The sequence below is a fragment of the Mesoplodon densirostris genome, chromosome 2 (genome assembly GCF_025265405.1).
Source record: "Mesoplodon densirostris isolate mMesDen1 chromosome 2, mMesDen1 primary haplotype, whole genome shotgun sequence".
Classification (NCBI taxonomy): Eukaryota; Metazoa; Chordata; class Mammalia; order Artiodactyla; family Ziphiidae; genus Mesoplodon; species Mesoplodon densirostris.
The window spans coordinates 114,698,348-114,724,087 of record NC_082662.1 but is presented as its reverse complement, the minus strand read 5'-3'; the positions used below and the strand labels follow the sequence as shown (position 1 = coordinate 114,724,087).

Sequence of the window (25,740 nt, the reverse complement as noted above, 5' to 3'; positions counted from 1 at the left end):
AACAGGAAGGAGATAGACATCTCTCTGATCATAGCTTCGTTCACCCTGCTCCATTCTGGGCCCAAAGCCAGGGCTCAGTAACTGAGAAAAGTCACTTGACAGCCCAGAGAAAGATGAGATGGTGATAGCAATCTTCAAAGGTACAGTCAGGTCTCCTCCCTGAAGGGGACCTTCTGTCGGGTGGGGCAGCTCATCTCCCCCTCCTGCTTCCCACTTTGTCGCCTACTAACTTACTGCCCACTGACCTCAAAGTGGGAGCAAGGTGGTCTCCCTCAATTCTACTAAATGTCAGCTACTCCAGGAAGGGCTGGGAGGGAAGAGGGGAAACCAATGTCAAAAACAAGGTTTGGGGATTTTCCTTAGGTTTCTTTTTATATCGACAGGCTACTCCTGTCCTTGTTATGATAAATAATTGATAGTTGGCTCCAAATCTGACATTGGCTCTTAGCCTGTCATCCAAATGGAATAAACAATCTGCAGAATGTGACTTAGGCTTCGCCATTCAGGCACTGCACAGGAAGGGAACACAGCAGGGGTGCTTACTGGAGCTACGCTGGTTCCCTGGGTGGAATCCTCCTCCCTCATGAGAGAACTGAGGATAGAGTCATTATGCTCTGGATTTCAAAATATTCAGATCCTCTGACCCAAGAATTCCACTTCTGGGAATATACCCTCAGGAAAGAGCATAGCTACGGAAAAAGCTTTATGCACAAAGATGTTCAACACAGTGTTATTTACAAAAGCAAAACAACAACCCAAATGCCCAATAATAGGAAGTTGGTTAAGTGATCTTGGGTATTATAGCCACCTAATGGAGGAGTGATGAAAGTGAGGTTTACAAAGAATTTGTAATAATGGGAAGAAGTGCTTATGTTATATAACTGATACTAAATTTAAAAGGCAGGATTCAGAGCTGTAGAGACAGAATAATCATGGCTACATAAAAACAAACAAGGAACTATGCAGAGGAAAAAGACTCAGAGGAAATTCATCTAAATATAAAGTGTTCATGAGCTGGGTGTCAATTGCATGGGTATCTTCACTTTGTGGAAATTCATGGCACTGTACACTTATGATATCTGCACTTTCCTATATGTTTGTTAGACTTCGATCACATTTACATTTTAAAAATTAACAGTGGCTGTCTTTGCATAATGTGTCATTTTTCTCCCTTCTTCCTATTTGTCAGTGTTTAGCAAATTACCAATTTTTAGCAATCATGTATCACAATTTTTTTAATGTCTCTATTGATGTTACCTAACCAACATGGAAAGCAGTCTCTGTCCTCAGGTTTTTTCCAAAGCAATTGGATGGGTAACTGAGAAAGATGAGCCTTCCTTCTTTGGAAAAATTTTGAGGTGAATGAGATTTTTCGGCAAATCACTAAGCTCAAAGGGGCCTTTGAAACCCCAGGGCCTGGGGTATATCCACACTTGGCACTGCCCCGCCCTGAGCAGGGGTCTTAGCAGGGCCTGGGGGCTGGAGAGGGTGCAGGGTGGGTAGAAGGAACAAAGAGCTGAGCTGTCAGACTTCATTTGCACCTCAGCCGCCACCTTTTACCTATTTTACATACTTGGGCTTCGTAATGTTTTGCTTAAAGAAAAGGTTCTGCAGCTAAAAGAAATTTTTTTAAAACACTTATAGGGCTTCCCTGGTGGTGCAGTGGTTGAGAGTCCACCTACCGATGCAGGGGACACGGATTCGTGCCCTGGTCCGGGAAGATCCCACATGCCGCGGAGCGGCTGGGCCCGTGAGCCATGGCCGCTGAGCCTGCGCGTCCGGAGGCTGTGCTCCGCAATGGGAGAGGCCACAACAGTGAGAGGCCTGCGTACCGCAAAAAAAAAACAAAAAACAAAAAAAAACACTTATAATATCCCTTAACCATAGAAGTGGGAAAGTGTGATTTTAAAATATTGAAATGAGGGACTTCCCTGGTGGTCCAGTGGTTAAGACTCTGCACTTCCACTGCAGGGGGCACAGAACTGAGATCCCGCATTGCCCCGCAGTGCCGCCAAAAAAAAAAAAAATTGAAATGAGACAATACATTCAATACAAAATGATTTAAATCATAGGCATACATATAGGGAGTCCTCACCTAATAGTGTTAGCCATTCTCGATAAATGTGCAGAAAAGCAATTCTCTGCTATGAGAAACCTATTTTCTCAGTGCCTGATAGCATAAAATAAAGAGAGAGAAGCAGTGGGGCTCAGGGAGTAGGGTGGGGAGAATTGGCCCCTATAAGTTATAACATCCACTTAAGAAGATGGCATACCTTTTTCAACAGCACATTTAAATTTTAAAAAATTGTCACTGATGTTGCTGGAAAAATATTTAGAAAAATACTATGCTTTGCTTGAGACACAAAATAAATGTACTAAAAATAAAAAGATGGTGTCACAGGTGGGCGGGCTTTACTTCCTCCACCTGCCTCTCATTCTGTCCACTGTAATCTGGCCACCCCAACTGTACAGTGGCCCAACCATTTTGGCACCCCAGGCTCCCACATCATCTCTACATTTATACTCTTGTCTTGACACGGGGGACTTTGGGAGTAGCGGAGTTTTTCATTACTTGAAATAACTGGCCTCTTTCCAAATAAATTTGCCTTATATGAGAGAAAATGGAAACTCACCAGGCTAGGAAATAAATTACTGATATGTTCTCTGCACAAGGCACTGTGCCTTCGGGGACTCTGGTTGTGTAGCAACCAGCCAGTGTACAAGCACCATCAGCACATTAGCAAGCTAAGTCTGTGATGAGCGCTGTGGCCAATTCCCAGCCTAATGCTTCTCTCTTAGGGGTTAACAGCACATCAAGATGGCGCTGCTTGTTAGTGGGGCCACTGGCCAACACTGGACTGATAGGACCAACTGGGCCCACCTCTTAGCTGACAACAGGCTGCTGCAGTGGGCAGGGACTCTCAGGACACAAGTTCTAGGCCTGTCTCTGCTATGAATAAGTTGTGTGTCCTTGGGCAAGTCATCTTACCTTTCAGGGCTGTTTTCTCATTTGTAAAATTAAAGAGTTTGACTAAATGACCCGTAAGGCCCTATCCAAAAAGCACAAGCTTTGGGTTTGAATCTTGGCCTTACCCTTACTAGCTGTAATCACTCCACCTCTTTGAGCTTTCATTTCCTCATCTGTCAAGTAGAAATCACAATATTTACTCTATAGGGTCTGTGGTAGGTTATAAGAAAGGCTTTTTGAAGCCCTAATGATATAGAAATAGAAAGAGAACACAGAAGTATGTGTCTGAGGTGAGGCAAGGGATCCCTTAGAAGGCAGTAGGAAGACCTCGGAAAGTTGCCATGGCCCCTCTCTGACCCAAAGGTATAAAAGGCAGTGAGTTCTTGGTTCCTCCAAGGAGTTACCTACACTCTTAAGGAACTTTACCTTCTGCACACCCTTTAGACAGCTTGCTCACTACTTCACTGGAAAATCAAAGCAAAACAACCCGAACACAGCTTGAGTTGTCATCTTGCTCATCTTCCAACCCAGACCACCTCGGTGGGCAAGCTATTTCAGGGTCACTGTGAGAATCCAATGAGCTGTAACATGTGGAAAAGCTCTCTGCCAAGGTTTTACCCCTCCTTCCCAAGCACCCTCAAAGACCACCTCTCACAACCACCAGGTAGAGTCCTTGAAAGTTACACACAAGGGAAGAGACAGGAAAAACACAGTGAAGTTTCTCCTCTACGTATATTATTGTAATTAACCACCATCCAAAGCCAGAGCCCAGCCTGATTTCCTTTAGGGCTTCAGCATATGCAAAATTACCAGTTTCTGCAGTAAAATCATGAACATAGCAAGTTTTCTTTATTGCCCATTCATTGGGAGCACTGTTACGTGATCTCTCTGCAAGCTTGGGAACGAATGACAAAACCAATGACCAAATGGAGAGAGAGACTCAGATGAAATGGGCATGGGCATTACAGTGACCAGGGCACCAACCGAGCCCTCACCTGTGGTGTTTCCTCATCACCACCAGACGAGGGCACTAGGACAGGGCATTTAAAGGTGATCCACTAGGTCTGCTTATTTGGAGACACGGAATATTCCCAAGAATGTCTAGCTAGGCACTTCAGAGTTACCTGTGCACATACCCCTGGTGTGGTGCTCCTCTCGTGGTATTTTACTGATTTTAGTACGTGGCTCTTGGAGGAAAGGGAGGGTCATATTCGTACTGCAATCCCAGAGCCTAAGGGGTTTCTTCAGTGTCTAACACACACTTCTCCCTCTGGTGTTCACAGCCAGGTTTTCCTGCTTCTTCTCCTCCCTGTCAGGCCACTCCTTCTCAGCCCCTTTCGCATCGCCTCCTCTACACAATTTTTCAATTGTATTCCACAGGTTACGTTGTTGGCCCCATCCTCTCCCATGGCCCCAACTATCATCTGCCTGCTGCCAATGATCTGAATTACCTCCAAAACTTGTTCACTTGGGGTTTCCCCAGTGGCACCAACATGTAATCGTCACTTTTCACTCACTTGTTCTACCTCCAGTGTTTTCCATTCTTCATGGACGACACCCACCATCTGCCCAATTGCTTAAGCCAGAAATTTGAGGGTCAGACTTGACTCCTCCCTCTCTTCCATTCTTCTCTTCTGAGCTGTCATCAAATCTTGTCAATTCTACCTCTAAAATATACCTTGGGGCTTCCCTGGTGGCGCAGTGGTTGAGAGTCCACCTGTTGATGCAGGGGACACGGGTTCGTGCCCCGGTCTGGGAGGATCCCACATGCCGCGGAGCGGCTGGGCCCGTGAGCCATGGCCGCTGAGCCTGCGCGTCCGGAGCCTGTGCTCCGCAACGGGAGAGGCCACAACAGTGAGAGGCCCACGTACTGCAAAAGAAATATATATATATATATACCTTGAATCCATTCATGGCTCTCCAACCCATTGGCAGCATCCTAGCCCTGGCAAAGCTAGATCAGAAACATGAGAACACCACAGGACCACCCCCCGGGCCCATCTCACCTCAGGACGATGCCAATACAGAGGAGCGTCCCAAAGGCCAGGCTTCCTCCAGCCACCAGGAAGGTGGGCAGTGGTACCGAAGTAGAATTTTGCACTAGGAAAAAAAAAAAAAGGAAGAGAAAGAAGAGGAGGAGGAGGAAGAGAGGAGCAAAGGAAAGAAGGGAAAAAAACCACTCAGCAGGTGCTGTCAAAACCTCAAAAGAACCTCACCCCTGTAGGAGGAAACAGCTCTGCGTTAACCAACAGGCCACTTGACGAGCTTGCCAGTTTTCTGGCCAAAGCCACCTCTACAGGAGTCACCCCCAGCACAACCTGACAGACCCCAGGATTCCACCAGTTGGCAAGAGATACACCTCAAGCTCAGAGCTTCTGAGCGCCTGTGGCCAGCCACAGACTCCCACTCACTTTCAAAGTGGCTTTTCTAGTGGCATTCAGCCTGCCCCACAAGGCACAGAGGGAGTGCCAGAAACAGAGGCTTGGGGGACCTCATTGATGGCAGCGCTACCGAGGACAATGCCACGGAGACTCAGGTGCTTTAAATCAAGTGTTCAGGTGCAGTTTTCCCCAGTGGGATGTCACCTCTTGCCTGTCTCTCCACTTGGTACTCAAGCCCCAACCATATGAACTTCATTCCATCTTCCTCATGCCATGTTCCCTCTCCTCCCAGAGCTCTTCCCACATGTCCTCTTCTGCCCCAGAACGCTCGTCCACCTTCACTGCACCTCTTTGCTGTCCAGTCCCTCATGGACCTTTGAGTCTCACATGAGGTGATGTCATTTCCTTTGAGAAGTGACCCTGCTCCAAGCTGGCTACGTGCCCTTCCTGGTTACTCCACCCCCTCCAGTCTGAGCTCCCTGAAAGCGGGGACCACATGTGTCTTTTTCCCAACTGCTCCCAACGGCTCGCGTGGTGCCTTGAACAAAGGCTCACCAATATTTCATTGAATGAATAAAAGAACAAACTAGTTTCATGGGCTTCCCTGGTGGCGCAGTGGTTGAGAGTCCGCCTGCCGATGCAGGGGACGCGGGTTCATGCCCCAGTCTGGGAAGATCCCACATGCCGCGGAGCAGCTGGGCCCGTGAGCCATGGCCGCTGAGCCTGCGCGTCCGGAGCCTGTGATCCGCAACGGGAGAGGCCACAGCAGTGAGAGGCCCGCGTACCGCAAAAAAAAAAAAAAAAAAATAGCTTCACAAGCAGCCACGTCCTCCCACAGAAAGCTCCTTCCCATGGCTGCCAGAGAGAGACCCTGGACTAAACAGAGAGTACATCTGTCTAGCATCATTCTCTCCTGCTGGAAATGCAGATACTTGCATTCTCATGGACTTGGGATTCAGGCCCTTCCGCCCCATACAGTACCCAGTGCTGATGAAGATGTCACCTACCAGTCATCACTTCGAGTGCCCAGTGGATGCAGGCTTTGCCTTGAGCCCCAACTGGTAGTGGGCACTGACCACAAGGACGGGTCTCTCCTAGTATGTCCTACGTCTCTTGGCAGAGACAGCCATTTCATGTATGCTTGGCTGACTCGTTTACTAATATTTCATCACCTTTTGTATTTGTTCCTTCATTAATTCAACAAATATTTATTGAGTGTCTATCATGTGCCAGGCTTTGTTCTAAGCCTTGGGGATACAGAGAATTGGATGACAGAAAGGCTCCTGGCTTCCTGGATCTTACATTCTAATCAAGGGAGACAGACAAATACGTATGTAATATGATGTCAGCAGTGACAAGGGCAATGATGGAAAACAAAGCACAGGAAAGGAAGAGTGACAGTAGGGGGTTCTGTCAGATTGGGAGGAGGGGGCATTTGAGCAGAGGCCTGGATGAAGGGGCTGGCCGAGTGGAGGTCGGGGGAAGAGCATCCAAGGCAGAGCCAGCAGCAGACGCGAAGGCCATGAGGTAGGGCATGTGTGGAAGAGTGAGGAGGGCAGAGTGGGTGAGAGGGAGAAAGGAGGAGGCGAGGTCTAAGACTGGGGGCCTGAACCCATGGAGACTAGGGCCTTCCTTAGGTCTTTGGCTTTTACTCCAGGAGAAAAGATGGTGTTGACTCAAGGAGAGCTTGGATTTGTGTTTTAAGAATCATTCTGGGGACTTCCCTGGTGGCGCAGTGGTTAAGAATCCACCTGCCAATGCAGGGGACATGGGTTCGAGCTCTGGTCCGGGAAGATCCCACATGCCGCAGAGCAGCTAAGCCCGTGCGCCACAACTACTGAGCCTGTGCTCTGAAGCCTGCGAGCCACAACTACTGAAGCCCACGCACCACAACGAAGAGTAGGCCGCACTCACCGCAACTAGAGAAAGCCCACGCTCAGCAATGAAGACCCAACGCAGCCAAAAATAAATAATAAATAAAATAAATAAATTAAAAAAAAAAAAGAATCATTCTGGCTGGTGGCTGGAAAAGAGTCTATTGGGGATCAAGACTAAAAGCCAGCAGACCAGCAGGCAGCTCCTAAAGTCCTATAGGAGGAAAGACAGCAGTGGCTGGACCAGGTGTTGGCAGTGGAGGAGATGAGAAGTGGTCAGCTCCTGGACATGCCTCAAGATACAACTGGCAGGACCTGCTGAGGGACTGGACATGCAATGAGGGATAGAAGAGGAAGCATGTCTAATTCCCTGGCCCCAGCAACCCAGAAGATGTGGTGTCAGTTCCTGAGATGAGGAAGAAGGACAAGAACAGATTTGGGCTGAAGAAGAGGGGAGGCATCAAGCATTCTCTTTTAGACACATTCAGTTTGAGATTTTTAGTAGGTATCCAGGTGGACACGTCACCTAGGCAGTTGGATATACGAGTCTGGATCTTAGTGGAAAGGTCAGAGATGGGGCTATAAGTTTGGGAGTCATGAGCCCATAGATGGCCTTTAAAGACATGGGGCTGAATGAGATAGATCATCAGTGAGAGTAGATGGAAAAGACTCCAAGGTCCTTCCTCCACAGCCAGCCCCTGAACTGCTGCCCCAACCTCCTGCCATTCCACCCATATCATTTAAGGCTCATTTCAAATGGCACCTCCTCCATGAACTTTCTCTGATTCCCCCAATGGACATGTTCTCTCAAGTCTCTAGATCCCACTTTGCTTTATCTCTGGCTCTCTTTTGGCCAGTCTCACACTCTGCTCTCTGTTAGTTACTACTTTCCTCTTTACCAGAGCCTGCCCCCTGGATGGTAGACTCCTGCAGAGCAGGGATGGGTTCAATTCCCTCTGAGTCCCCAGCTGTGCAGGCAGAGCTTAGCCCCAGGTGTTTAGTAGGTCCCCCCAGGTGCACTGCACTAGGTAGGGCTTTGCAACTGGGATGCCAGAGCATGGGCATCCAGCATCAGGTGCAGCAGGAATCTGCCCAGGTAAAGGTTCGGAGGCCAAGGCCTTCTTCAGAAAGCCCAAGAGCCATCAGATGGATCTACTCAGCTACTGAGCCTCCAGAGTCTGGACCCCATGAGTCCCATACATATAGTAAAAAAAACACACAGGACCTGGGATCTTTCTTTTTTCTTTCTTTTTTTGGCTGGGATCTTTCTTGATGAGAATGTTACTAAGTTTTCCTGGTCTCACAGGTATAGGGAATCAGAACCATTGAAACCAAGGGTTTCCAAAGCAAAGATTTATTCCATTCCTCAAAGTGTATTCCATTTCAGACTCCAATAATTTTGTTGGTAGCACATTCATTTGTATTCTGGGCCAATTGTGAAGTATTTTACTGATTTATCCCACCCTTCTTATGGTTTCTTCACTATATCATAGCTAACAATATCAAACTTGGAGGTATAAAGTAAACAAAAAGAATATTTCTGCTATTGATCCTTTTCATTAAGCAGACTGGTCCTCTGCCCATATTTCCAAAAAGAAAAGGACTTTCTGCAGAGACAAGTTCTTTTGCATCCCATAGGCCACAGAAATACAAAAATATCCAGTCCTTACCTGGGAGGTTTGTTGCATTTGCAGAATCTTTGGAGAAAATATTTTCATTATCTTCATTAGTAGTAGGTGCCTAAAAGAGACATTCCTGACTGTAAGCCTGTTTCTGCAGATTTCTCCATCATTCAGGACCCAGCTCAGGTGCCACCTCCTCCTTAACCCCCTGCCTGATCCACCCGAGGCATTCCTTTCTCTATCTCATGGACCTCTCCATGTCTGACCTGTCAATCTCAACTTTTGCACTATTATTTGTATCTAACAGCTTGCCTACTCAAGGTGGGCATTTCTTCCCATCTGCCTCTCTACCAGGAGCTTAAGGGCACAGCACCTTCCACAGAGGAGAATCAATAGATACCCTGAAGCAGCAGTTGTATTACGGGTTCGGTCCCAGGGCGTGGATACCACCACTTACTAGGAAAAGCACAGGCTAGAACTTTGGATCCACCACTTACTAGCTATGTAACCTTGGGCCAGTTTCTTAACCCACGTGGGCATCACTTTTCCACCCTTGTAGGCACAACCATCCTGACACCCAAATCCTGGTTATCCTAAGGATGAAATGAGTTAGCAAACGCCAGGCTCAGAGCCTAGCACGGCGTGGCAAGTTCTCAGTGTCAGTTCCCTCCACGCTCCAGCCCCACAGGCGTGGGCTTCACCCTGGAGCTGCTTCCACTGGTGCCTGGACAGTCCTGCATCCAATATAGCCAAGGTGCAGGACCCCAGGCTCCTTCCCTGTGCTGTCCAGCTCCAGGAGTGGCTGAGCCTCCCAGCTTAGCATTTAGGGGATTAAGGACCAGGAGAAGAGTTGTAGTTGGATGGGAAATTGGATTACTCAAGGATTTGTTGAGCAGCTTCAGAAGTAATCCTCTTTCCAGAAAATTATGACACCAGGAGTCCATAGGGGAAGAGCTCAGAAAAACTGAATCTGAGTCACAAGCTAAGCTGTTAGTGGTGCCCAGAGGTTCAGAGATGAAACAGCAGGCACCAGACACAAAGCAGCTCAGTGAGCTAGGCCGGCACCGCTCCACACTTTCCATGGCCCACATCCCCGGGATGAGAACTGCTCTTACCCTGCTTTACAGAGGTGTGAAAAGGACAGGCAAGTTGCCCGTGGCCATGTTTCTAGTAAGTGGCAGAGCTGGGATTTAAACTAATTTCTGCCTGATGCCAGCCCACAACCCTTAACACTAGGTGCTGCTGCCGTGACCCTTTGACAAGAACATGAGCTCACCTGCGTGGAGCGGGGCAGCTCAGTCTCAGCTGGAGAACTCTTGGATTCTGTGGATAGAAGAGTCATTATTAATGATTCATGGATGCTGAAAGTCCTATCTGATGGAATAAAATTCATCACAATGAATTTTATGCTGGAAACAAACAAATATCCAACCCTAGAGGACTAGCTATATAAATTATGATATAGCCACATATTGTAATAGCCTTTAAAAATATTTTAGAAAACAGCTAAGAATATGCTGTTTTATGAAAATGCAAGACAAGAAAAAGGCCACAGAGTTTGATCCAGAGCTTCTAAAGAAACACATTTATATCATTTTTCATTATATGTTATATGATATATTGCAATATATATTCACACAGAGAAAAAAGTTGGAAGGATACACAGCACTAGATATAAACACCATTAACATTTTAATTGCCTTTATGCACACTTTTGCAATAAAAAATATTTATTTAAACATCAGATTCTAGGGACTTCCCTGGTGGTCCAGCAGTTAAGACTCCACACTCCCAATGCAGGAGTCCCCGGTTCGATCCCTGGCCAGGGAACTAGATCCCGCATGAAGCAACTAAGACCCGGCACAGCCAAATAAATACATACTTAAAAAAAATAAATATAAACAACAGATTCTCACCTGACTGGGTGGGCTTAATACACTTTGCTCGAGAAGGGAGGTGGACTGGGCACCCTCCCAGGCCCCTCTCCCTCCATGGGAACCACGTTTCTGCAGAAACCCGCAAGGCTGCAGAAGGCCAAGTATCAAAGCGAGAGTGCTGACACAAGGCCAGGCTCAGCGGCAAATGTGGGCCCGAGGGACCAGGCGCTGAATCCTAACAGGCAATGTGTGGAATGCTCTGGAGTTTAAAATATTTTTTTTTTCAGTTCATCATTTTTCCATCAAGAAATTAAAAATACCACAGAACTGGTTTACACAAAGATGTCGAGCCTCCCTGAGCCAGGAGTAGAAGGGCTAGCAAGGGGTTGGAGGAGAGGGTGACCCTACTTCTGCTCAGGACAGAATTTCCAGAGGGAGTGTGCCTTCCCAGGAGGGGAGAAAAACCACACACTAGCAGCACTGGAAGGGACACAAGAGCATGTTCACCCTCCCCATTGTACAGAGAGGAAACAGAGGCCCAGAGAGGGAAAGCAACTTGTCCAAGGTCATACATCAAGTTAGCCCCAAATGAACCTAGGATAAATGGGAGGAACACAGTCTCTTATTCCTGTGTGTTCCTCCCAGACCAGCCTAGCAGAGAACAGTTAGACTCATAGCAGCGGGTGATTGAAGGATTAAAGGGGGGTGCGGGGATACTAGAATGAAAGCTAAAACCAGGAGACAGGGGCAACGCTACATAGGAAATATGGCTGACCATGGATGGTCATTCAGTGCAGTGGTTCCCAAACCCAGACATGTTCAGCATCATCGGTGGCTTTTTAGGTCCCATCCTTGACCTATGGTCTCAGGAACTCCAGGATGGGATTCAGACATCAGGGTTTTGAAAAGGTTCCCCAAACCCAGAGAGATGTTTCAGGAAGAAAGGGAGACCAGTATACTTTCAACCCTCAGCTCTGACCCCCCAACATGGTATGTGGTCCAGAAAAGGATGTTTAACCTTTGGTGGCTCAGATTTCCAGGGATAAAGTAGGAATTTTATCTCAAGTAACCCAGGAATGTTACCAGAATGGACAAAATTTTTCTAATGCATAGTAAGATTGTCTTACATAACAAGACTTTTTAAAAAGCTCCCTAGGGACTTCACGGGTGGCACGGTGGTTAAGAATCCACCTGCCAATGTAGGAGACATGGGTTCGGTCCCTGGTCTGAGAAGAACCCACATGTCACGGAGCAACTAAGCTCACAAGCCACAACTACGGAGCCCACATGCTGCAACTACTGAAGCCCGCACACCTAGAGCCCATGCCCCGCAACAAGAGAAGTCACTGCATTGAGAAGACCACGCACCACAACGAAGAGTAGCCCCCGTTCGCCACAACTAGAGAAAGCCTGTACACAGCAACGAAGACCCAACACAGTCAAAAAGAATAAAAATTTAAAAATAAATAAATTTGGGGCTTCCCTGGTGGCGCAGTGGTTGGGAGTCCACCTGCCGATGCAGGAGACACAGGTTCGTGCCCCAGTCCAGGAAGATCCCACGTGCCGCGGAGAGGCTGGGCCTGTGAGCCATGGCCGCTGAGCCTGTGCATCCGGAGGCTGCGCGTCCAGAGCCTGTGCTCCGCAACGGAAGAGGCCACAGCAGTGAGAGGCCCGCGTACCGCAAAAAATAATAAATAAATAAATAAATAAATAATTTTTTTAAAAAAAGCTCCCTAGATGATGATGGGGACCCCTGATTCAGATCATTTGTCCCCTGAGATGGAGCAACTTTTGCATCATTATTACTAATAATCATTTCCATTTTACAGATGAAAAAACTGGGGCTCAGGGTCGGAGGAAATAAGTTAGGTTAATAATATTAACTGCATACTAATAGAATATTACTAGTATTTCTAGCACCGACCTTTGTGGAAGCTCGCCCTACTCCAGTTCCAAGTGATTCTTAGCCTATGTGATGCTGAAGCCTCACAGCAATATACGAGGCAGGTACTATTATCTCAGGTTTACAAAGACATGGAGGCTCAGGAAGGTTATAAAGCATTAGCAACATCTGTGAGCACATTTTTTTTTTCTGTTTGGACAGAAGTATTTCATATTTCTCCTAAAGTATTTTATATTTCCCAATGCCTCCCTTCAGCTAGCATGTTGGGTGAAAGAGGGGAAGGAACCATCATTCACTGGTCCCCTTGTGCCCCCATGTGCCCCCCATGTGCCAGGAAGTTACAGGGGTAAGGATAGTGGTGGTGGTAACTAGACAAAACAGCAACAATAACAATGCCTAATATTTATTGAGCACTTACTATGTGCCAGGCACCATTCTACCTACCTTACATGAATTAACTCATTTAATCCTCACAACAATACTCTGAGATTGGTACCATTTTTATCCCCACTTTACATATGGAGAGAATGAGACACAGGGAGGTTAAATCGCTTGCCTGAAGTTTTGTAAGAAATAAGTATTAAGACTTTCTGACTCCAAGAATACTTTTTTTTCCCCTTTATTAAAAAAAAATCACCTCTAGATTGAACATTTCTCAAATTCAGGGACTGTATCTTACTCATCTTTGTAAACTCACTTCTTAACACAGGCCTGGCATCTTGCTGAAAAACTGTGTAGTTAGAAAATTTTTAATTATGGAAAAAATCACTTGGAAAAAAAAGACTATTCAGTACATTAACATCAACACTGAGTGTGTCCCTTGTATTAATATTTCCATATTGTAAGGTGTACTTTTATATTCATAACAAAGTGAATGAATGAATGACCATACTCTAATAAGTGAGACTGATAAAGACCACCTGTGAGTTTTTTCCACACAAGTTTTTAAAACAAGAGACTTATTTCTGTTAATTTGAGAATGGATTTGGGTTTGATTGCTTGGGATTTGGAATAGAGAAATCCAATATAAAAGATGGCAGGGGTCTTCATACAGACGTGTAACCTTGGTCAAGACACTCAACCTCTTTTAGGCCTTGTTTCTTCACTTCTAAGCAAGGGGATAACTTCCTCCTGCACAGATCACCTGGGATCACAGGCTGAAAGGACCTAGCACTCACGAGGCACACAATAATATCTGTTTAAAAACTGACCCAAGGGGCCTCCCTGGTGGCGCAAGTGGTTGGGAGTCCGCCTGCCGATGCAGGGGATACGGGTTCGTGCCCCGGTCTGGGAGGATCCCATATGCCGCGGAGCGGCTGGGCCCGTGAGCCATGGCCACTGGGCCTGCGCGTCCGGAGCCTGCGCGTCCGGAGCCTGTGCTCCGCAACGGGGGAGGCCACAGCAGTGAGAGGCCCGCATACCGCAAAAAAAAAAAAAAAAAAAAAAAACTGACCCAACTCTCAAAATTCAGAGCAGAGAATATAAAACATTTTCTAACACAATAATTTTTTTAAACCTAGATGACCTTGGGTATAGCGATAACATTTTATTTTATTTTATTTATTATTTTTTAATAAATTTATTTATTTATTTATATTTTTGGCTGCATTGGGTCTTCGTTGCTGTGTGTGGGCTTTCTCTAGTTGCGGAGAGCGGGAGCTGCTTGTTGTTGCGGTGGCTTCTCTTGCTGCAGAGCACGGGCTCTAGGCACCGGGGGCTTCAGTCGTTGTGGCTCGTGGGCTCTAGAGTGCAGGCTCAGTAGTTGTAGCTCACAGGCTTAGTTGCTCCGCGGCATGTGGGATCTTCCTGGACCAGGGCTTGAACCCGTGTTCCCCTGCATTGACAGGCGGATTCTTAACCACTGTGCCACCAGGGAAGTCCCACTAACACAATCTTTTTAAATTGTATCATATGACTGGTTAAGATATGGGCCACTGGGCTCCAGGGTTGGAGTACATAGAGAGGAAAATAGGAGTGGGCTGAGAATAAGAAGAGGAAAATGAAAGAAAAAGGAAGCCAGAGAGTGGCAGGGAGATGAGGAAACAAGGGAAGAGGGAGAAACCACAAAGCCAGACATTCCCAGAGAGGGTTTGGGGGCGGGGACACAGGGACCCACAAGCTGAGCAGCCCCTTCCACTCTGAGCTTCACACCTCCCCTCACAACCTGTAAACCACCAACCAGAAAGTTAATCACGGCTCCTCCATTCATGAAAGAAAAACAAAACCAAAACAAAACAAAAAAACCTCACCAAGGAGCTGACAGTCTCCTGAGGAGAAAGAAGTAATCTCCAGCTGGGCCCCAACACCACCCAGAATGGTCTGTGGAGAAGTCTATTTGTCTAAGGCCAAAGGAGAAAAAGACAGACAAGGCAGCGTGGATATTTGCATGGTGTAAGGTTGCCAAAGTGTCTTCCTTCTGAGCTTAAGCCCTTGTTTCATCCTCTCTTTTATGAAATAATGGTGATCGTCAATGGCAATAGCAAATTTTTACTTAACCATTTAACTTTATGTCCTTACTTTGCAAAATTAAAAGTTGGTGACCTTATTTGGTCCCCAAAATTCTTTTTGAAATTTTACAGAAATCCCAGGAAGCTCTGAGCTATCAGGGAGGGTGTGGGAGCAACATGCAGGCTTGTGATCTAGAAAGATGCCTGTAGCAGTGGCGTGGAGGACACCTGGTGCTCGCACACCAGAGACAGAGATCAGTTTCAGGGGTCGTTATAAGAATTCTGTCGAGGGATTCCCTGGTGGCGCAGTGGTTAAAAATCCGCCTGCCAATGCAAAGGACACGGGTTCAAGCCCTGGTCCGGGAAGACCCCACATGCCACAGAGCAACTAAGCCCGTGTGCCACATCTACTGAGCCTGCATGCCACAACTACTGAAGCCCGCGCGCATAGGGCGTGTGCTCTGCAGCAAGAGAAGCCACCTCAATGAAAAGCTCACGCACCGCAACAAAGAGTAGCCCCCGCTCGCCGCAACTAGAGAAAGCCTGCGCGCAGCAACAAAGACCCAAAGCAGCCAAAAATAAATAAACTTATTTATTTATTCATTTATTTTAAAAAAAGAATTCTTTCGAGACGGGACAAGAACCTGAGCCAAGGAAGGGGGGTTGTCTAGCCTGATGTCCTGGGGATGTCCCGGCTCAGGGAGCGGGCTGGGTGGTGGTGTCCTTCTCTGGACGAGGAACACAGGGAGGTTTGTGAGGGAGGATGTGGGCCCAGCTCTGGGCAGAGTGGAGAGAAGAATCCAGAGCTCAAGGGACAGGTGTGGTCTGAGACACATGTGAATTGCTGGCATTTGGTATACACTTACCACGTGCAGGGCTGGGTGCAAACGGCTCTCCATCTCGTTTAATCCTCACAACAACCCTGTGAGGAGGGTTTTTTGGTTTTCGGGGTTTTGAGGCGGGCCTATTATTCCCATTCGACAACTAAGCACACCTGGGCTCCGTCAGGCACTTCCCTAATGTCGCACTGTGAAGGGGTAGGGCCAGCAACCAGAGTCCAGTCCGCCTGATGCCCATTGAGGACAATGCACAGAGTGGACGTGGAGAGGCCACCCCATGGAAGGGGCACATGGAGACGCCGTGGCAAACAGCACGAGAGTGGAGGCAAGGGATGCATGCACACTGATGGTTGAATGGGGCACAGTCTTTTCAGAAACATGTCCCCAAGTGCCCTTTAACCTGCACAATTTCTCCCTCAGGGGTGCAAAGGAGAGGAACACAGTGAATGCCCCCAAAATGGGACCGGAGGGGTTGAGGTGACAGTACGTGGCTTCAGGGATCGGGCCAGGGAGACCCACCTGCCTGGAGAGTCCGCAGACCTGGCCTCTGGGCGCCCCAAAGGCCTTGCGGATGCAAACCTCTAGCACCTCCTCAACAGTGTGATTCCAAAGAATGGGTCCACATCACTCGCTACCTGTCACAAGTGGTTCTAATTATTTTCCAGGTGTCAGTGAGCACGGTGTGAGAGGGAGTTAAAGGGAGCAAGAAATAACCCTCTTATGCCTAATGGGCTTTTCCCTGGCACTTTGCCCCAAGCTCGCTGTGCAAAGGGTCCACAGACTTGCTAGATGCCAGTCCTGCCGGTGCTACCGGAAAGGACAAATCTGGGAGAACTCCACTCTGGAAAGAGCGGCTGACCAGCCGCCTGTCAATGTGTAACCTCTTCTTCCTGCCCTGACATCAGGGTGACATCAGCCCTGACATGCAGGGACTCGATGAGTCCCGGCAGCAGGTGCTGTCAGCAGTCACCTGGCCTTGCTGGCTGGAGCAGGGGCCCCAGACTGGGTGACTCTGCACCCCGCGTTCACACAGGGAACCTTGCTGTGGCCACAGACTGTGTGCGGCCAGGCCTTGGCCTCAAGGGGGCAGCACTCACTGAAGTCCAGGCTCCTCAATCCCCTCCCCCAGGCCTCTACCAGCCCCCCTCCACCCCCACTCTCTGCAGGCCTTCCCGCAGGAGTAGCCTGCCTCCACCGGCCCCACTGGGACCTCCCACCCACACATCTGTGCTCCAGCCCCACCAAAAGGCCCTGCCCTTGTTCACAGTCCGTGCCTTTGCACCTGCTGTTCCCACTGCCTATAAGCCCCATTCTCTACCTGGGAAACTCCTACACATCCTCCAGGACATAACTCAAATGTCACCTCCTCCATGAAGCTTTTCCTGCTCTTTCTAAACTACCCCAAGTATTGTCTGCTCCACAGCCTTATCAAGTACAATGGGATGCTCCCCCAGCCCCACAGCACATTCTATAATCACTGGGAAAGCTTTCGAAAATACCATTCCACATTCCCCTCCACATTCTAATTCAGTGGGTCCAGGATTGTATCCTAGGGCAATTCTAGGATTCCCATAGCCCCATTCTCTTTATACCAAGAACCAATCAACATGGCACTGCAAATTGCTAATCTTTCTACATTTGCAGTACAGGTTATTATTTCTAAAGAATGTTTTCTCACTAAATTCATAAAAATTCCCAAAGGGGACAAGACAGGTCATGTCATCTCCATTTTACAGATGACAAGACTGAGGCTTTGAGAGGTAAACTAACTTTACTAAGGTCATACAACATGATTCCCAGGTGCAATGTAGTTCCCTTGACCTCTGTGTCATAACCCCCACACCTAGGCAGGGGCATCCTATCTGTGTGAGCTTTGAGGGCTAGAGGCAGGTCCTTGGGGTTGGAAAGCCCATCGATGCAGTATCTAGTGCACTGACATGTCCCAAACAGTCAAATAACTCTACCGTCAGTAAAACACACCTAACCTCCCTCTCATTTTCCAGAAGTGCTCCCTAATTTCCAGCCTAAATCCCTCTTGCATCAGAATCAACCAAGTTCCTCTTGCTCTGCCCTCAGTGGAGAGGGGAGAAGCTGGTATCTCTCTTGGACATTCACCACTGGGGTTTTGAAGAAACGCCCCCCCACAAAAAAAAACCACACATGTACAGAACGGGGAGCTCAACCTCTTCAGCTGCTTACGTGAACAGAGGCCAAGAGTTCTGTCTGAGCTTACACAGTCACTGTAGCAAGTCACAGAAGCACAGGACCTGAGGCTGAAAAGTCAGAGACATGTCTCTGCTACACCATCTTCCACTGTCAGGAGAACGTCAACCATTTAAAGAAGAACATCCACAAACGAGACCAGCTTTAAGGGAAGGTGACCAGACAGGTAAGGAATCCACAAGCCATCCCATACGACAGCCTGGGAACAGAAGCCCAAGCAGATAGGAGTCCCCTGGGAATTCCAGAAGAATTCAGAGAGAGCAGACTAGCAGATTTATCAGGGGTTACTCTGGAGACCAAGGCCCACTGAGGTCAGATTTAGATTCACATGAGAAAGAACTTTCTACTTGAATAGACAGTTCTCATAAAAAGATATACAAAGAGCCAGTAAGCACATGAAAAGATGGTCAACATCACTATTTATTATGGAAATGCAAATCAAAACCACAATACCACACCCATAAGGATGGCTATTTGAAAGAAAGAAAGAAAGAGAGGAAGGGAGGGAGGGAGAGAAAGAGAAGGAAGGAAGGAAGGTAGGGAGGGAGGGAGGAAGGGAGGGAGGAAGGAAAGAGAAGAAAGAAAGAGAAGGAAAGAAAGAAAGAAAGAAAGAAAGACAGAAAGAGGGAAGGAGGAAGGAAGGGAGGGAGGGAGAGAAAGAAAAAGAAAGAGGAGGAAGAAAGAAAGAAAGAAAGGAAGGAAGAAAAAGAGAGAGAGAGAAAGAAAGAAGAAAGAGAGAGGGAGGGAGGGAGGAAGGAAAGAAGGAAGAAAATACTAAGTATTGGCTAGGCTATGAAGAAATTGGAACCCTGCACATTGCTGATAGGAATGTAGGAATGTAAAAAGGTGCAGCCACTGTAGAAACCAGTATGGTGGTTCTTCAAAAAATTAAAAATAGCATTACCATATGATGTAGCAACTACACTTCTTGGTATATACTCAAAAGAATTGAAAGCAGAGACCCAAACAGATATTTATACACCCATGTTCATAGCAGCTTTATTCACAGTAGTCAAAAAAAGTGGAAGCAACCCAAGTGTCCATCTATGGATGAATAGATAAACAAAATACGGTATATACGTACAATGGAATATTATTCAGCTTTAAAAGGGGAGGAAATTCTGACACAGGTTATAACATGGATGAATCTTGAGGATGTTATCCTAAGTAAAATAAATCAGTCACAAAAAGACAAATACTGTATGATTCCACTTATATGAGGTATTTAGAGTACTTAGAGTAGTCAAACTCATAGAGACAGAGAGTAAAATGGTGGTCACCAGGGGCTGGAGGTAGGGGTGAATGGGAAGTTACTATTTAATGGGTATAGAGTTTCAGTTTTGCAAGACGGAAAGAGCTCTGGAGATGGATGGTGGTGATGATTGCACAACAATGTGAATGAATTTAATGCCACCGAACCATAAGCTTTAAAATGGCTAAAGTGGTAAATTATAAGTTATGTATAATTTACCACAATTTAAAATTTTAAAAAAACAAGAAAGAACTTTCTAACAAAACAGGATTTCCTAAAGCTGTTTGTAACCATCTAAATTAAGTGGTTGGGATAAAAAGAAAACAGGTGTCGGCCTGTATCCAGAACATTTCCTCTGCACAATGTGATAAATGATTTGCTCCCCTTGCAAAGGCTCCTAAGGCCATGTTAATGTTTGGCCTTCAGATAATGAGCGTGTTTTCGCTCAAAGTGTATACAAACCAAAGACAATCATGGACAGGGCAACACAATCTAGCCTGAAGGATGTTCTGATTTATTTAAATGGTCTTTCTAAGTAAGATATAGTAGTTAGGCCTCCCTTCCTGTCCACATCTTAGCAGGAAATGAACTTTTGAGGAGAGGATTCAATAGAAAGTTGCCTCCTGCTCTTGATGGACAGGAGAGGGGGACAGCACAAGAAAAGATCTGAGCCTGCACTTGACATTGCCTACATCCAATTAACAAGACACCCTAAGCCCTAAGCCCACTCCTCTGGCTCTCCCAGGACAGGAAAGACAAGGATCACACACTGCAAAGCCAGGGTAGAGAAAAGGCCATCACATTACAGCATCCATTCTGGGGGAAGAATGCCAGCCTACATATGAAAGTCTCCCTGAAGGGACTTCCCTGGTGGCGCAGCGGTAAAGAATCTGCCTGCCAATGCAGGAGACACAGGTTGGAGCCCTGGTCCGGGAAGATCCCATATGCCACGGAGCAACTAAGCCCGGGCACCACCACTGCTGAGCCTGTTCTCTAGACCCCGCGAGCCACAACTACTGAGCCCATGCGCTGCAACTATTGAAGCCCACTTGCCTAGAGCCCGTGCTCCACAACAAGAGAAGCCACCACAATGAGAAGCCTGCTCACCACAATGAAGAGTAGCCCCCCTCACCGCAACTAGAGAAAGCCTGCACGCAGCAACAAAGACCCAACGCTGCCAAAAAAAAAAAAAAAAAAAAATTCTCCCTGAAGCCAGAGGTAGAAGAAAGTGGCAGGGGTAGGGATGGGCCTGGACAATTTATATCATTCTATCTTTTGCTTTTTTTTCCATACACACTCAATAAATGGGTATTTTATTATTTTTTTAATTGTCTGGTATTTAAGAACAACTAATTTGGCCCAATTATGCTGCTGGACTAAAAAGATCTGACGCTGAAGCAAGCCTGGAAGCTGTTCTAAAATAAGAACACTGGGAACAATGGGATGGGCTGCTACAAGGGATAGTAAGCTCTCCATCTCTGGAAGCATTCAAGCAGAGGCTGGGTAACCACTCTCTGGGAGATTCCTGCACTGGGTATAGGTCTATTACATCCTAATTATTCATAGGAAGGAGTCAAAAGATAATGTCTCAAATTATTTTCTCAGAAAAAAAAAAGCCATATTAGTTTGTTATTCAGAGTGAAGGAGGCCACCAGCAGAACTAGAAACAGAAAGTGAGCTGCTTCCTCTAGAAAGCAGGACTGGAAATGGGAAGGGGTGGGGCAAGGGACACATTATTATAAGCCCTTCTTTGCTTCTTTGCCATGAGAATGTATTAATTTGATAAAAATTAAGTTAAAAAAATTCCCATGGGTTAAAAAAAAAACATTAGTCACACAGTTGCTAAACAATACATTTCTCAAAAATATTTAATTACATGGGAATGCTCACAAAAGTTTATATATAAATCTACACACATGTAAATATACTTAGAATAGGAAAGACGTATAGTAAAATGTTCTCACTGGTTTTCTCTAGGTGGTATGAATACTGGTGATAATTATTCTTTTTTTTTTGGAACTTTTCACTGATTGCAGTAATTACAGATGATTATTACTACCTTTAACATATTTTTTTTTCAAGTAAAAAGCATTAGTTAACTGTGGTAGGTTAAATATAGCTACAAATTCTTTGTGGCTCCTCCCATCAAGTTGTGGAGGAACTTTCCCCCCTTGAGTCTGGGCTGGCCTGCTGGCAGATGACAGGCCTCAGGGAGAACCGAGAGCTCCAGCCACCAGCCAGAGTCAACCCTCAGATGTGGCAGTGAGGCCATCTTGGACAGTGCAAACCTGATGCAGCTGCATTCATGATTCAGGCAAAACCAGCACAAGAGCTGCCCAGCTGACTGATTTTCAACGTCTTGAGCAGATAAATGGTTGCTATTTTACCATGAGTTTGGGGGTGACTTGTTACATAACAACAGATAATTAATAAAGTAACAAAGCTGAAACATCCCTTCCGCATTTATCACATACCTGTCCAAGGGACGCCCGTGACCTCCTGGCTCCACTCACTCCATAAGCCATGCCCAAACTCCTCCTGGGCCCGAAGCTGCACCACATGCTTCATGCCACTCCAGGCGTCGTGGATGATGCAGTGATACTGGAGCTCCTTGACCTGAGGGCGAGAGGCACAGGTGACTCTGGGGTGGGGCCTGGGTGGCACCAGGTTAAGCAGCTCCACAGGGACATGGGAGTCCTGGGACAACCCCAGCCCTTCAGCTGCTCCCTCTCTCAGGTCCAGTGGATGACTCAGCTGGGCAGAGATGCTGCAAAGGCTCACACCACCCTGGAGGCTCAGAGCCAGGTGGGGTTGCCGTCTGGGCCAACCGGTGCAGAAACTGTAAGTCACAGCCCCTGCCCCCATGTAACACAGAATCCTGCAAGCCACATCCTGGACTTGCAGGCAGCCCATCTCTCTTCCCAGCTCACACTCGATCTCACAAACTGCCCTGCAAAGAGGAGATTGGCCTGGCATTATTATTCCCATTTTATAAATGAGGCAGCCAAGACTCAGAAGGGTTCAGAGACTTACTCAAGGCCATGCAGGTAGTGAGTGGCTGACCAGGACCCAGAACTCATTTTTTTCTTTCTAGTACCCTTTCTACTACCACTGAATCTAGGGGCTCTTTTGTGTCCAGAAGTAAAAGAAAAATTTACCATCCACATTGTGAATGTCTTTGATCGTTCAGCCCGGTATCGGAGCTCAAACTGTAACCTGTAGAAATATGAGTTCCAGGAAGGGGGGTCTTGCCAGGTGACGCTGAGCCAACGGGGGTTTCTGTCCACGGCGGTGACCGTGACATTGACGGGTGGGTCAGGCTGCACTGTGGGAAAAGGGAGCACAGCTCCTATGCGGCAGCAAGTTTGGTGCCAAGGATAGACCCATGAAGACTGCAAGTCCCCAGCAGGCAGGACCCCACCTCCAGCCCCAGACCACTTCCCCAGACACACCCTGACAGGGCGCTCGCCTGCCACAATCAGACCTCTGGCAAGTATCCCAAGGGCTTCTCCGGTGGCGCAGAGGTTAAGAATCCGCCTGCCAATGCAGGGGACACGGGTTCGAGCCCTGGTCTGGGAGGATCCCACATGCCGTGGAGCAACTAAGCCCGTGTGCCACAACTACTGAGCCTGAGCTCTAGAGCCCGCGAGCCACGACTGCTGAGCCCACGTGCCACAACTACTGAAGCCCGCGCGCCTAGAGCCTGTGCTCCGCAACTAGAGAAGCCACCGCAATAAGAAGCCCACGCACCGCAACGAAGAGTACCCCCTGCTCACCCCACAACTAGAGAAAGCCCATGTGTAGCAACGAAGAGCCAACACAGCCATAAATAAATAAATAAATAAATAAATAAATAAATTTATTAGAAAAAAGTAAAGCCCAAAAGGCACCAGCTCACCAAACCCCTCACTGGCCAGTCCATGAGGAGCATTAAATCAAAAAAAAGGAAACAGTTGGAGGGGAGATGAAGCCTGAAGAGCTTACTTACGGATTCCATAACCCTCAAATGTTTGGGGTCTGCTGGATTGGCTCCCGGCACTGTTGGAGACACACAGGGACACGACGTACAAAGAGTTGTCTCCCTCTGGGACTGCCAACTGGCAGGAGAACTGCTGCAACTCCGGGGAGTACTGGCAAGGCTCCTGGAAGTCTTTCACTGGACTGCAGACACAAAACAAGGGCGGGGCTCGCTATCAGTTGCTGCACTTACTCAGGACAGGAGAGAAGAAAGGGCAGGGATTAGGAGCTCAGGCTCTGCGGTCTGACCCCGGGGTTTTTTTTGGTTTTTTTTTTTATAAATTTATTTTTATTTATTTATCTTTGGCTGCATTGGGTCCTCGTTGCTGTGTGCGGGCTTCCCCTAGTTATGGCGAGTGGGGGTTGCTCAGCAGTTGTGGTGCAGGGGCCTAGCCGCTCCGCAGCTTATGGGATCTTCCCGGGCCAGGGCTCGAACCCGTGTCCCCCGCATTGGCAGGCAGATTCTTTTTTTTTTTTTGCAATACGCGGGCCTCTCACTGTTGTGGCCTCTCCTGTTGCGGAGCACAGGCTCCAGACGTGCAGGCTCAGCGGCCATGGCTCACGGGCCCAGCCGCTCCGCAGCATGTGGGATCTTCCCAGACTGGGGCACGAACCTGCGTCACCTGCATCGGCAGGAGGACTCTCAACCACTGTGCCACCAGGGAAGTCCCGTCCCCAGGGGGGTTTTAATCTCCACTTCACACTGAGTAGCACTGGGGATTTTGAGTAAATTATCCAACCTCTCCAAGCCTCTGTTTTCTCATTCGAAAATGAGAATATTAACAGTACCCAACTCACAGGGGTTTCTTAGGATTAATTGAAAAATGAGTGTTAAAACATCTAGCTTAGCATCTGGCATGGCAGTCTAAGGGGCTGAACTAGAGGGCACACTCAATCACTGTGGCATCAGAGAGGTGGTGCATTCGGGCTCCCTGCCAGGTCCTGGGCTCTTGGCACTGCAGGGGATGCAGAAAGGAATCAAGAGGCCCCACCCTGGCCTCAAGGCACTAACAGAAAAGACCTGCCCTCAGAGGACTAGGACAGCCAGTAGAATGCCATCCCAGAACCTCGAAGCACTGGAAGGGTTTGCAAAGAGGTGGCAGTATTTCCGGCCGTGAGCCCAGAAAGGAATCCTGGGTGATGAAGATATTAGAGGTGAGTCAGACACTGTCCCACCTGGCCTGGAAGCCTGAGACTTCACCCACTTGTGACATGTGTGGGCATGTGAGTCCAGGGCAGCCACTCAGCCTGCCGCCTCAGTGACGAATCACCCATCAACCCCTGATTTGAGTTTGAACCCCAGGCCGAGCACAGACTTTCCTTCTGGGAAGCCTGCCCCCACCTTCCCGGTCTGAGTTAGGGCCTCCCTCCCTCCCTCCCTACACCGTCACTCAGGCACCCATCCCACCTAACACTGAGAAGGTGGGGCCGTCTGCTTACAGGTGGGTACCCCCATGGGGCTTGAGGGCTGGGGCCCAGTCCTGTTTGCCTTGTGCCTCTCCCTCAGCCTAGTACAGCACCCAGCCCACGGCAGACGCCGAACTCGCCAAACACTTACGGAGAGAGCAAGCGAGCAAGCGCAGTGGGGCGAGGGTGTGACTGCGGGCTCACACACGAGCAAAAGAGCAGAACATACGAAACCTCTTTCCAGGGGCCTGTTTCACCTCCGCAGTCCCAGGATGGGCCTGAGCGAGTTCTGGAGGCCCCAAGGCTCTCACAGTGGCTCCCCATTCCCCCTTCCTCAGTTCAGGGTAGACAGCCCAGGAGGAGGATGGACATGCCCGAAGCTGCTGGCAGGAGGAGGCTGTGAGCTTAAATGCCCTGTCCTCTCTCATTCTTACTGTCAACACACAAATTACTCTAGTCCAAGTGTCAATTGAATAAAGCTTTCCCGGGGGCGGGCTGGGCAGCTGCCGGCCACTGTACAGAACATCCCATTTATGGAGGAACGCCTTCCTGGTGTCACGCAATTATATCCCAACTCAGCTTCGGGCTGTGGAGATTTCTGACCTTCCTCTACTTGGAGTGTGAACCATCAGTCCTAATAGCAGCTGTATCATGTGCAGATGGGCAACCTATACATGTCCCTGTGCAGAGACCAAAACATAAATATCACCACCAGGTGACTCTCTGGAGACAGACACAAGTGGAAACCAAAACACCCAGATGACGTCTGTCACTGCTCGGATTTTCTGATACTCTGATGATTGCCAACTCAAACTCAGTGGTAAACAAACATCTGGACTACGGGGACCTTGGCTCTGGGATGGAGACAGAGAAAACTGCAGAGATGTAACTTTCCACCTTCCATCTGTGCCTGAACTCATCCCAGGTCCC

General features: G+C 47.9%; 1 protein-coding gene across 2 annotated transcripts in view; it reads right to left on the bottom strand.

Moving 5' to 3' along the window:
• Positions 1 to 25,740, bottom strand: part of IL6R (interleukin 6 receptor) — a 51,290-nt gene that overhangs the window by 4,817 nt on the left and 20,733 nt on the right. The window contains exons 4-9 of one of the 2 annotated variants that reach the window (XM_060090630.1): positions 23,375 to 23,547; positions 22,545 to 22,711; positions 21,861 to 22,002; positions 10,122 to 10,168; positions 8,894 to 8,963; positions 4,975 to 5,068 (exon numbers count right to left, since the gene is read on the bottom strand). In XM_060090630.1, coding sequence (XP_059946613.1) covers positions 4,975 to 5,068; positions 8,894 to 8,963; positions 10,122 to 10,168; positions 21,861 to 22,002; positions 22,545 to 22,711; positions 23,375 to 23,547 — 693 coding nt within the window. The remainder of the gene's footprint in view (positions 1 to 4,974; positions 5,069 to 8,893; positions 8,964 to 10,121; positions 10,169 to 21,860; positions 22,003 to 22,544; positions 22,712 to 23,374; positions 23,548 to 25,740) is intronic. The other variant, XM_060090631.1, reaches the window with a different exon arrangement.